The sequence below is a fragment of the Thamnophis elegans genome, chromosome 2 (genome assembly GCF_009769535.1).
Source record: "Thamnophis elegans isolate rThaEle1 chromosome 2, rThaEle1.pri, whole genome shotgun sequence".
Classification (NCBI taxonomy): domain Eukaryota; kingdom Metazoa; phylum Chordata; class Lepidosauria; order Squamata; family Colubridae; genus Thamnophis; species Thamnophis elegans.
Genome location: NC_045542.1, coordinates 44,626,534 through 44,639,268, shown reverse-complemented (window position 1 = coordinate 44,639,268; position 12,735 = coordinate 44,626,534). Strand labels below are relative to the sequence as shown.

Below are 12,735 nucleotides of genomic sequence, written 5' to 3'. Positions count from 1 at the left end.
AAATGATGCTGCTTTGTAGAAAGGACTTGGAGCATATCCAACTCTTATGAGATGGCCGAATTAGTAGGTAGTCCAGCAAGTAACCAACTTGTACCATAAATATCCCTTTCTCTATCATCTTTCTCCCCACTCTCTGTCATCTGTCTGTCTGTCTATTTATCTATCTATCTTTCATCTTTCACCTATCATCTATCATCTGTCTGTCTGTCTGTCTGTCTGTCTCTATCTATCTATCTATCTATCTATCTATCTATCTATCTATCTATCTATCTATCATCTATCTATCTATCATCTATCTATCTATCTATCTATCTATCTATCTATCTATCTATCTATCTATCTATCTATCATCTACCATCTTTCATCTACCCAGTTTATAACTCAATGAATTCCTTGGTCCACTGGCAATTTGAATGTGGGTTCTTCTTTCTCCATTCAATGCTGATAAAAGATGTACCATGCCAGGTCAGTTCATTTATGGCTGACTCATATTCCTTTAACATAATATTTCCGCATGAGCAGATATAATCAGATGGATCTTCCCTACACTGTTGATCACCAAACTGGGAGGTCTGTTTTCTTGAAAAGAGAATAAGATGGAGAATGAAAAGTTAGGATACTCTCCAGAAAAAGCTTTAAGCATCATCCATGCATAGACTTGGCAATTTTTATTCGTTTATCTCATCTTTTGTTCTTATTTTGATAGATTCTGAACTGCCCATAATGTGGACAGAAAAACCTGGTTCTAAGTTATTAGCCAAACATTCAGTCAATAGATTACAGTATACTGAAGTCTTTATTGGCTACACAGGCCAATAACTTTATGAATTTGAAATAGTGCAGGATGCTCTAAATCTCGGCTGGGATGCTGAATTGCAACTTTCAGAGTGCAAACCAGATTTTTCTTGCTTGCTGCTAGTAAATATACTCAAGCATATGGTAGTAAGCCTATATACTTATATATCTTGCAGGGGAGATATTATAATCATATGTAACACAGTCCACTCTCTTTTCCCCTACTGTGATACTGCACCGCTGCGATACTGTGGAAATACCCTCATATCTCTGTTTAGTCCATTAGTATGTCAGATTTATCTAGAGTGCTGGAAAATTAGGTTGCTCGCTGAAGACCATTATATGGTGACACACACCTCTTTTGGAACAAACAAGTGTCAAAGAGCAGAATATCCCATACTTCAGCAAACAGAGAAAAACTGAAGTAAGGCAATTTTTTCTGATAGTGAGAACAATTAATCAATGGAATAGCTTGCCTCCCAGAGTTGTGAATGTCCCATCACTGGAGGTTTTAAAAAAACAACCAGACAACCGTTTGACAGGGATGGTATAAGGGGCCTGAGGTTGGATTAGAAGACCTCCAAGGTTTTTTACAGCCCTCGGATTCTGTGTTCTATGAAGCTCTGCTGCCAACCTTCAGCCAGCTGATAACAATGGACCTAAAATATGCAAAGATCAAAGCTGGGGAGAGAATTGATTCCTTTGCAGCATTCATTCTATATTCGGTATTTTTGGAACATTGTGTTGGGAAGAAAATAACTTTTGTAACTTTTGAAACTGAGATACCAGAAAAGCAAAAGCGAAAAGATGGATGCCCTTTGTTCAACTGCTTAGCTTCCAGCACGCTGAGGGATCAAGGTAGTCTTACTTCCTCAGGGAGACTCTGCCAACCGCCTGGGAGTCCCACAATGCCCCAAAGGCCTCCATTCACAATCTCAACCCGTTTCCTTGGTAACAGCTGTTACTAGTTTTCCACCAATCAATGGCAAGCGGGACCGGGGGAGTCAGTGTCCTACATAAAGAGTCAGACAGATTAGCCCGCTCAGTTGAGAGCTTATTCCTTCTCTGGACCTTCTCCAGGAAAAAAAAAAAGGCATGGCTAAAGGACTAGGGACCCAGCAAGCTGCACCCCGGCGATGGGCCTGCTTCTTGGCTGCCCTGTCACTGCTGTGTTTAGCTGTCCAAGCAGGTAAGAGGAAAGGCTTCTGGGAAGGAACACTCCAGGTGAACTTGCTGGGCTTGGTGGTGATGGAAATATGGTATGGGGTGTGTGAGTCACATTGGTGCATGGTATGAGTGTGGAAACCCCAAAACAGCTAGAACGGGGGATGTTTCTGGCAGAACATCGAATCAGCAAAGGCTTTTTGAAGAGGTGCTTTCCAAAAGTGTGTAAGCCACGTGCAATGCATTTATAATAGATTTTTAAAAAAATCAAATACTGTAGCCTTAGTTTGTTGTAGGACTTCAGCGTGAGGAAATAAGAGGGAATGTGTTGGCCTCTCCTGTTCCACAGCAAAGCATTCCACCTTGCTGACTCCAAGGTTAGAAAACCATCTCGCTCATATTCACGATCCCAAGAAGTTGTGATCTTGCTCTCTAACCATTAAAGCTCCTTGAGAGAGAGAGAGAACAATAGTCTCAAGTCAAACTAAGGTGCGTGGCTTGAACAGACTGTCAAGAGGGTTTCAGACTTAAGTCGAACAGAGTGAGGATTCTCACAGCTTTGAAACGGTGGCCCTTTCAGCTTTCACCGAGTAACTCATTTGGTCTTTAAACTGATTTAACAGGACTGTACTGGAAAGAGCACACATGTCTTGGTATCCTATTTGTCTTCCCGACAGCCACTTGGATTATGGATGAAATAGAGAAGGTTTTTTTTAACAACAATAACAAACAACGTGGATAACCTCTGGTACCTTTTCGCTGCTGGGTTTCCTGTTGTTCTGAAAGGCTGCATCCTTTACTTTCAATCTCTAATTCAGCTTGATCAGAGCGGGATTTGTTTCTAGAGGAAGCTAATCCTTTGGCTGAGATAAAGATTTTAAAAAATATAACCTAAACCAGACACACTTGGCACTGAAGAGTGCAAGAAAATCAAAGGGAAAAGTCTGGGTTGAATCAATTTATAGCCCAGCTGGATGGGAATTTGAATGGGATATAAAATTCATGACTGGAAATTATCTTTGGACTATATTCACTGTGCTACCACTTATGTGAAAAGAAATGATGATATTTGGAATCAGATTGTGTTTTTGTGTTTTAACTCATTTTTTGATATTCCAAATGTTAGCTATTAGCACTTCGTGGCAAGCCAAAGGCATGCACTTTCAATTGTGAACAAAGAGGTGGGGGTGAGGTGGGGAGTTGGGAATTGGGGTTAAATAAGAAAATTGCCCTATTAATATGCTCTGCCTCACTGCAAAACAAGCATATCAATGTCCCACAGCCGAATGCAGGAAGCACCCTCACATAATTATAAAAGGAATCTGGGATATGATATGAGGAACCTCACAAAAAGAGCTACAGAGAAATGGACAATACAAGGCTGAAAGAGGACATTGTGCGGTTGTTTCTTTTCTGCTCTCTGGAGCGAAGAGTCACCAGTGCTTTTCTTTTTGAAGTGGCTTCAACAAAAGTGATGTTTTCCTAGGTAGGAATAACCACATTGGGTGCCTTTCTCTTTAAGGAGCCTTTTCCCATTGCATTATGCCTCTTTGTCCTTGAGAGAGGCACAGAGAGAAAGCGGGTTTGTTTATTTGCCTTTGAATGTGACCCTTTTATCCCTTGCCCAAGTTGGACTGGACACTAAGAACCAAGCCAAGAGAAGAATGTGAGAATGTGAACAGGCTCAGCTTTCTTTTCCCCCAGGGTGGCCCTGAAACACATCTTGGACCGGGGCAAGCATTTAATTCATTGAACGGCAGTGATTTCATTGATTTAATGATGGCTAGGGAGCCAGAGGCTCAGATCCAACTCCCAAGAACGGTAAGATGCCTGCCCTGACACCCTCAAGGAATAGCAGGAGTAATCGCCATCCTCCTGAGCTTCAGACCATCTGGGGTTATAGAGTGTAATTATAAAAGGCCATCCAAAATTGTAATGAGCTAAATATAGTGAGGCACAGTAAAACCCTGAATATGCCGGCCATCTGGGTTCATTTATATATATCTAGAAATGATTACAGCAGCTTCTCAAAGGCCAGGAATATACTGCATTTTTAGGATTATAAATTTTTCACACCTTTTTCCCTCAAAAAAAGGGGGTGAAAATCTGGGTGCATCTTATACACTGAATACAGCATTTTTGGCCTCCCGAAACCCCGACCCCTTCACAAAAATGGTCATACATAGCATTTAGGAGGCTTATAGAGCATTCCTGGTGGCTGGGGAGGGCAAAAATGAATGAAAAATTGGCTGTTTTTTGCTTGTTTTTGTCCCCCTGCCCCCAGGAGCATTCTACAAGCCTCCTAAAGGCTATGCATGTCCTTTTTTTGACAAAAAATGGGCCCGTTTTCACAAAAAAATGGGTCGTTTTGGGGAGGTCTGCAGAGTGCAAAAACTTTTTTTAAAAATTTGCCTCTTCAAAATCTTATACTCCGGTGTGTCTTATACTCCAAAAAATATGGTAGGTTGCAAATAAATAAATGTAAATAAAACCTAATGCTCATTTTCTAAAGTCAACACATAAAGTCAATGCATTAAGCACATCCCTTGATTGGAGTCATCCTTAAACACAGTGTTGTTTTGTGCACCAAATGAAGAGCATTTCAAGATATCGCTTCTATCATATAATATAAATGAATAACGTGCCATGAGATTGTCTTGCAAGCCCAGATATCATTTCTTTCTTTCCTGCCTTTATTATTTTTATTAATAACTGAAGGTGGCAATCCCATCTAATCCTCCTTCCTTCTCCTATTTTTCTCACAACAACCCTGTGAGGTGGGTTGGGCTGAGTGACAGTGAATGGCCCAAGGGGGCCCTAGCTGGCTTTCATGGCTAAGGCGGAGCTTGAACTCACAGTCTCTTGCTTTCTAGCCTGGTTCACATCTGTCTCACTCCCTGCATCAATGATTACTTATCACAAACACAACTCTGCTATGCATGTATACACATTTACATCTTACATCCCAATCAAGGATAGGTTGCTTTCTCCAAAGTCTAATGATTATTTCCTTAGAAAAAAACCACAGCCCTCGGGAGAAATGCATAACACAGGGTTATCTCCTCTTAATTAACTTCAGTAAAAAGATGTTGGTTAAACACTTGGGTTCCTTGTGATTTAGAAATCATTTTCAACATCCAACATAACTGTCAGAGTTTGTTGCATAACTTCAAATCCAGAATCACACAGAGATAACTGATGCAGCAGGATTCATTAACCTCTTTATATGCATAACAATAGTTGGATAAATGTACAATACCAACAGGTGGTTCTTCCAAGTAAACACAAGGCAGGAGAGTTATAGGCAAAAAAAAAACAGTTTCATATCAGCAGACAAGCCCAGACAGATTGATAGTTTACTTCTCAGAGCAGCAGACTGCTTAAGTTTCTGTTTCAATTCTTTGCACAGACTCAGATCTGTTTAAGCTCCCATTGGTTGACTTAGTTCCTATGCCTATGCCTATTCATTGGCTGACCTTGTTCCCATGTCTCTCCCAGTCATGAATATTTTAACAATAACATCAGTTCTTTTATATAAGCAAAGTGGTTATAAAAAGCTTTACGACAATACATTGCTTTGACCCTTATATGATTCTGCAAGTAATATTTCTCATAGCTTTGAGTTAAGAGATTCTGAAATTGTGATGGATCTGAAGAAGAAAAAAGTCTATCCCTGATTCTTTGTACATGCAGAACGGATTGTAACTGCTTGATTTCTGTGTGCCTTTGAATCAGTGTTTACTGCTGGCAATTGCCTGGATTCATCCCTGCAGTTTTCTTGGCAAGGATTTTCAGAAATAGTTTACCCTTGCCTGCTTCCTAGGGTTGAGAGAGAGGGATTGCCCCAAGGTCGCCCATATGACCTTGTGCGTTAGATAGAACCAGAATTTGTGGTCTCCCAGTTTCTAGCTGGTGCCCTAACCACTAGACCAAACTGGCTCTCTATCGGCTTGATAAATGACAATAATATCCTATGAAGGAACTGCAAGCAGAATCCATCCTTGGAGACCTATTCTTCACCTACACCAATTCAAGGGGAGTTGTCATTGTCATCCATCACCAGGAACCACTATCACAACATTTCATAGCAGTGAATGCAGCCACAAACAGAGCAATATACCTAACAGAATCATTTCGAAGTTTAGGTAAGGAAGCTATTCTGGTTATGAGCTCTTTTAAAACATTATTTATGGGAAGGGTAGTGTGTAAACTTAATTTGATGGGCAATGTAGTGTTCTCTGGTAGTTATTCAAGCCACACTTAGAAGAATAGGAAGCTTGATTGTGCAGATAAATTATGATTTAATGCTAGAGTCATTCCTTGCTTTCCCCCTTTCTGCTCTTTCTATATATTCGTAGTGATTTTAGGCAGGAGTAAACTGAGATCTGAGATTCCCAGAGGATCCGTTTCATGGCCAGCAGGTTCTCTCCAGCCCCAATAGCTACAACTCAGCAACAGGGTTTCTCATCATTTTGAGGCAAGAACGCATGACTATTCTAGTGGAAGCTATAAAATTGTCTCTAACAACAGGGATCCCAAAGCTGACAAACCCTGCACAAGAATCCTGGCCCTGTTTGGTCTCTTCTGCCTTCCTCCAATGTGAAAGGAAACAAGTAAAAGGCAAACTGGGGAGCAATTTTGTTTTTTTCCCTACTTCACAGACGGATACATGTTTGATGGCCCAAGGACCCCAGTTAAAAATTTTGAAACCTCTTCTGTAGGTGTGGCCTGCTTTCCGGGTCCACTGGTGGAACCTCTTCTAACCGGTTCGGTAGATTTGATGAACCGTCAAATCAGCCCTGTCATCAGCCCTCTAGACCAAGGGTCAGCAATCCGTGGCTCTGGAGCTGCATGTGGCTCTTTCATCCCTCTGCTGCGGCTTCCTGTCGCTGGTCGGCTCCACAATTGATAGGGCTTTCAGTTAGGACAGGAAGAGGAAAAAGGATGCTGCACTAGGAGACTCTATGGTAGGGGAACCGGACTTCCAGTCAGCAGAGGAAAAAGGACACCACACTAGGAGGAGACTCTATGGTGGGGGGAACTGGACTTCCAGTCAGCAGAGGAAAAAGGATGTCACACTAGGAGGAGACTCTATGGTGGGGGAACCAGACTTCCAGTCGGTTCCAGAATTGAATGGGAGGCTTCCATTTAGGACCTTTGTGGCTCTTTGAGTGTTTAAGATTGCTGACTCCTGATATAGACAAAGTAATTAACCATGGTTAGCTGGAAACGCTACTGAGAGTAATTATGTTACTGTGGAAAGCTTTCAGACTCCACTGAATGTTTGCTTTCTCCTTAGCTCTATGATGTCAAACCTATGGCATGTGTGCCAGAGATGGCACGCAGAGCTCTCTCTGTGGGTACGAGTACCATCACCAGCTGCTCTTCTGGTTTCCAGCATGCATGTGGCTGTTTTTTGGGCTATTTTCAGGCCATTTTCCGGACTATTTTCAGGCCTTTTGGGGGGCTAAAAATGCCCTCAAAAACAGCCTGAAAAGGGCCCCAAAATGGCCTGAAAACAGCCCCCAAAATGGCCCAAAAAAGCAGGCATGCAGTGTACCAGCCAGTTGGTCTTCAGGTTTCCAGTGCTCCGGCACGCGCACATGCACGGACATGCACACATGTTCCATTTTGGGCACTCTGTGCTGAAAAGATTTGCCATCACTGGCTTAGCTCCATGGAGAGGAACTTTGGGTGGGTAGAATGCCACAGGGAACAATATGCCATGCTCCGTTTGCTTTTCCTCTTGCTTGCATAAAGTTTGGTGCAAACTGATCTAAATTTTGTAGGATGTGTAACAAAGTCCAGTTGCAAAATAACACTATCACACATTCTCTTGGCAAACTCCTGACTTGTACGAAACATTCATAGCAACACGTCCTTGTTGCACTGCATTTTCTTCTGTCCTATTTTTCTGGCTGAATAATCTCACTGCCCATTCCTGCTATCTTTGATCCTGTCAACTGCAGTCCAGAAGGCAGAAACCATCGGAGATCCCACAGCGGCTACCATCAACCATTCACACTTGCTGCTGAAGCGGCTTCAGGAGCTTCTGCTCAACGGGAACACCAGCGACACCACCCTGAGGGTCCACACGGCTGGCTCTGATGAAATTAAAGTCTTTCACACCCACCAGCTGATGCTCAGCTTACAAAGCGAGACCTTTGAGACTCTGTTGCTGAACCAGACAGTGCTTGACTTGCACGAGCCACTTGACAACGTGGCCCTTTTTGAAAAATTCATCAGGTAAATAGGTGGTGGCCTGCTCCCCATACAGAGAGAGGAAGGGAAATTCTACGGATTAGAAAATTAAGTGTGTGAATTGTTTTCATTGACTCCATGCAAGGAGGGGCGCTGGATTTCTGAAGGCAGAGTTTGTCTTTCAGATCATCTTCCCTTGTGCCTACAGACCTTGTTGACAAGACCTTGAATGAAACCTTGTCAGCGATAAACAGGTCTGAGAAACACGGCTTGCTAAGATGTGAAGGGCTTTTCCGCATGGCTCACTAACAATAGTATAACACCATCCTGCTTGTTTTAGGGCTTATAAGCGCAACCCTGGGTTCAACTCTACCTCCTGGCCAATTGTGAAACAGCTTACACTCCTCTTGGCCTCTTCCAGAGCTTCCCACCTTCCACTTACTGTTTAAAACCTTGAAGGGAGTCATACAGGGGTGGGCTTCAAAATTTTAGCAAGGGGTTCTCTGTCAGGTTGCTTTGTGGGTGTGGCCATGGTGGGCATGGCCTAGTCGGCCTCCTGCACCACAGCAGTGGGGGGGGGGGCATTTTTGCCATCCCCGGGCTCCAGAGGCTTTCCTCGAGCATCCGGGAGGGCAAAAAAGGACTCCCCAGGCTCCAGAAGTCCCCTGGAGGCTGGAAACAGGCCCATTTTTGGTGTTCCAGAACTTCTGGTAGGTCTGTTTTTCACCCTCCCTGAGCCTCCATGGGTGCCCTGCACTTACCTGCATCCAAGATAGGCCGTGTGGGAACTCCTAGGGGTGGGTGGGGGGCTGGGCAGGGCAGGGCCAGCCAGGAGTGGGATTTGGGGATTCTTCAAACTGCACAGAATCTTAGCTAGAGGTTCTCCCGAACCCCTGCGAACCCCCAGCAGCCCACTGCTGGAGTCATATTGATGTAAGCTTGGGAGGCGGACCTGCCCTCCTGTTACCTGCTTGAGATTGCTGCAAGCATTTTCTCTTGCTGGTTATTTGTCACCATTTTTCCAGTACCATTCTCTTTTAGGCAGCAGGAAAATGAGGAATCTTCTGCTGTACCGAAAGGTTATCTGTCCCATTTCTATGACCACTTGAATCAAACCTGGCAGCTCAACTCTAGATTACTAGGGCTTAGAGAAATAGCAAGAGAAGAGTTGGGGAGGTGGGGTAGGGAAGCAGTTCTCTTCTTTAAGCTTGGGGTGGCAGATCTGCTGGGAGAAGGGAAGTGAGATAGAAGTGGCTCTGTAGCCACCACAGTATAACTGCTCCTTCCCGCTTAAGCAGAATAAGCACAGCAATATCAATCACATGTGGATGGCTGGGCTGGATGATTTCTTTTTTAAATGCCCAGCAGTGGACACATATTCAGATTTGATACTTATAAGAAATGCATACTACTTCTACTACTACTTGCGGTGCTGAATTGACTAGGGGATTGTGTAGATGGCTAAAGAGATAAATCCCACCATCTCTTTTGTCCCCATTAAATGGGAAGTTTTGTTGTAAAATATAAGCAAGATGATTATTTAACTTGGCATGAAAAACGGATTCTCATTGCCTTCTTTCTCTAGGTATCTGTATTGTGGCGAGGTCTCCATATTCCTCCATGAAGCCATCCCACTTCACCGTTTAGCCAGCAAATACCACGTGTCCAGTTTGCAGCGAGGGATAGCTGAGTATATGAGGGGCCACTTGGCTAGTGAATCGAGCCAAGGCCATGTAGTGGGATGGTACCATTACGCAGTGGGGATTGGTGATGAGGCTCTGCAGGAGAGCTGCCTCCAGTTTCTGGCCTGGAACTTCTCTGCTGTCATGAGTAGTCCTGAATGGGCCTCTGTAAGCCTAGATTTGCTGCTACTATTGCTTGAAAGGTCTGACCTAGTCCTCCAGAGTGAATTGGAGTTGTACGCAGGCATAGAAAAGTGGATTACCACATATCAGCCTGAAGACCCTGTAGTGGAGAAGATTCTGAGATCCCTGCGTTATCCTATGATCTCCCCCAACCATCTTTTCCACCTGCAGAAACAGTCTCCTGTGATGGTGAAACACTACAGCACTGTGCAAGATCTGCTCTTCCAAGCCTTCCAGTTCCATTCAGCTTCCCCAATCCATTTTGCCAAATACTTTGACATCAACTGCAGTATGTTCCTGCCCCGTAACTACCTCTCCATCTCTTGGGGGTCCCAGTGGGTCATTAATAACCCTGCTCGAGATGACCGTAGTACCAGTTTCCAGACCCAGCTGGGCCCCAGCAACCATGATTCTGCCAAAAGAGTGACATGGAACGTCCTCTTCTCTCCTCGCTGGCTCCCGGTGAGCCTGCGTCCTGTCTATTCCGACTCGGTCTCTGGTGCCATCCAACCTATTAGAATCGAGGATGGACGTCCCCGTCTGGTTATCACTCCAGCCACAACCAGCTCAGATTTTGCAGGTGTCAGTTTCCAGAAGACCATTCTGGTGGGTGTCAGGCAGCAGGGTAAACTCTTTGTCAAGCACACCTATAACTTCCACCAGAGCACAGATGAAGTTGCCGATTTCCTGATATATGCTGACTTGCAGAAACGCACCTCCGAATACCTGATTGACAACTCTTTGCATTTGCATATCATTGTCAAGCCCGTCTACCACTCACTCATCAAAATCAAAAAATAGAAGGAAGATGGGGGAGAGACAGCTGGACACAACATGGGGGAGAGAACCGCTGGTTGCATTGGAGGATAGCACTGACTCTATTATTCAGTATTAAAGTGTCTGACGCAGGCTCTCTCTCTCTCTCTCTGCGTCTTAAGTTGTATTGGCCCTGTTGGAGAAGCTCTGAGAATTCATTGTATAAAAGAAGCTTCCTTTGAATCTGAGGACTTTGTTTTCTAGAGGGAATTAATCAGGGAGTGGAAGGTTCTCTCGTCTGTCTTTCCATTGTTTTAAGGTTTTATCTCCCTTCAATTTGAAGAGACTCAGGTAGAACTGGAGATTCTCATGGTGCTTTTGAATAGGTAATTATCAAAGATGTCACATAGCAAAACCATTTTTTTTTGTCTTCCTGGCCAAATTAGAAGCTGCCTTATGTTCCCCTTGTTTCCCCATGAGGTTTTGTTCCCTTGAGATAATTACAAACTGATACCCTGACAGAAAAGGTGTGGGGTTATTCTTCTGTCTATCTTCAGATCTCTCCTTGTTTCCTCTAGTACTTTAGATTACCAACTGCAGGGAATTTCCATGGAGATAATTCGTTGTGTGTGAATTAGGATGTAGTTCCCTGAATCAGTTGAACATGGTTCTGCAATATGGATTTCTGCTAGCTTTGTATTGGAAGTGTTATTGTTATTTGATCTATTTTCTCCTTAGTCATGGAGATTCTGCAGATTTTTGAAACCCTATAAAGTTCTGCGAAAAAAATAATAATCCATTATTTGTCCTATGTCTACTGCTACTGTCCGTAGCTTTTTAAACAGAATTTACCAAGCTTTTTGAGATTGGAATTGTAAGTCTTATGTGGAATAGGAAAGGTGACTAAAATATTACAAAACTGGTTGAAACACAGGCCATAAAAACCATTATTTTCTTTAACCCTGTGTGATTGTGTGTATGTGAACTAATGGCCGGACAATATCTTTTCAGCCCTGTGCAAATCAGAAATGTCTATCATAGCTACTTCCATTAAAAAAAACCCTCTAATTCAGATTAAGATCCCCATCTCCTAATATGACATATTCTAAATAATCTAAGTAACTAGTGCAAAAAAATAATAATAGTGGGCACCACATTGCTTACTCCTGGTTTAAAACTTTAATCACTATTTAAAAATGGCAAATGTGGTGAGCTAGTCTTCTCACCATCATTGTTCCTTCTCTGTAATATTCTCCTAATTAGAGTACAAGACAACATGGCTAGATGGTGCCTGTGGGGCCTTTTTAACATAATAAAATAAAAAAACACAAAACCAATCTTTTTAAGTATACATACATCATGATATCAGAATATCTCTTCCCAGACTTTTACTATTATCCTTACCAAGTGTGAATTGGTGGTGTATTTCTTGACTGCTGGTTTTACAGTCAGTACTAAAATGCAGAAGTCATCCACTTTCAACGTCTTCATTGTTGTTTTAGGGCTAGTTGTGGTATTTGTTGTCATTTGTTTGGTGTTTTTTAGATGTAATCATTCTTTCACTATGTTCCTTGGCTTTCATTACTAGGGGTCCCAGATCCTTTGCATTGCCTACCTTTAGAGTAATGCCATCAGCACTGTACTTGGATTTCAAAACCATGCTCATCTTCTTCAATCCAACTTCTCCTGATATATATTCAACATGTAAGTTGACTAAATAAGGAAAGAATATACAGCTTTGTCCGTCTTTAAGTCAGACTTATACAGCTTTGTCCGTCTTTAAGTCAGACTTTCATCTGGATTGTGGCTTCCTGTCCTATATTTACATGAAATGAAATGAAAATGTCCTATTTTACATGAAATATTCTGGAATTCTTATTTTTTTAAGGACCTCCCACAGCTTCATATGGTCAACAAAGCTGAGACTCTTCCTGAAGCATATTGACCTTGGAAT

At 42.8% G+C, this 12,735-nt stretch overlaps 1 protein-coding gene across 1 annotated transcript; it reads left to right on the top strand.

Moving 5' to 3' along the window:
* Positions 1 to 1,890: 1,890 nt before the first annotated feature.
* Positions 1,891 to 10,826, top strand: BTBD17 (BTB domain containing 17). Its single transcript, XM_032208726.1, has 3 exons — positions 1,891 to 1,984; positions 7,929 to 8,205; positions 9,746 to 10,826. The coding sequence occupies exons 1-3, from the start codon at positions 1,891 to 1,893 to the stop codon at positions 10,824 to 10,826; spliced, it is 1,452 nt and encodes a 483-aa protein (XP_032064617.1).
* Positions 10,827 to 12,735: the final 1,909 nt, after the last annotated feature.

Coding starts and splice junctions, on each gene's coding strand:
- BTBD17 (XM_032208726.1), top strand. CDS start 1,891: ATGGCTAAAGGACTAGGGACCCAGCAAGCTGCACCCCGGCGATGGGCC. Junction 1,985..7,928: donor GTGTTTAGCTGTCCAAGCAG/GTAAGAGGAAAG, acceptor TGTCAACTGCAG/TCCAGAAGGCAGAAACCATC. Junction 8,206..9,745: donor CTTTTTGAAAAATTCATCAG/GTAAATAGGTGG, acceptor TTCTTTCTCTAG/GTATCTGTATTGTGGCGAGG.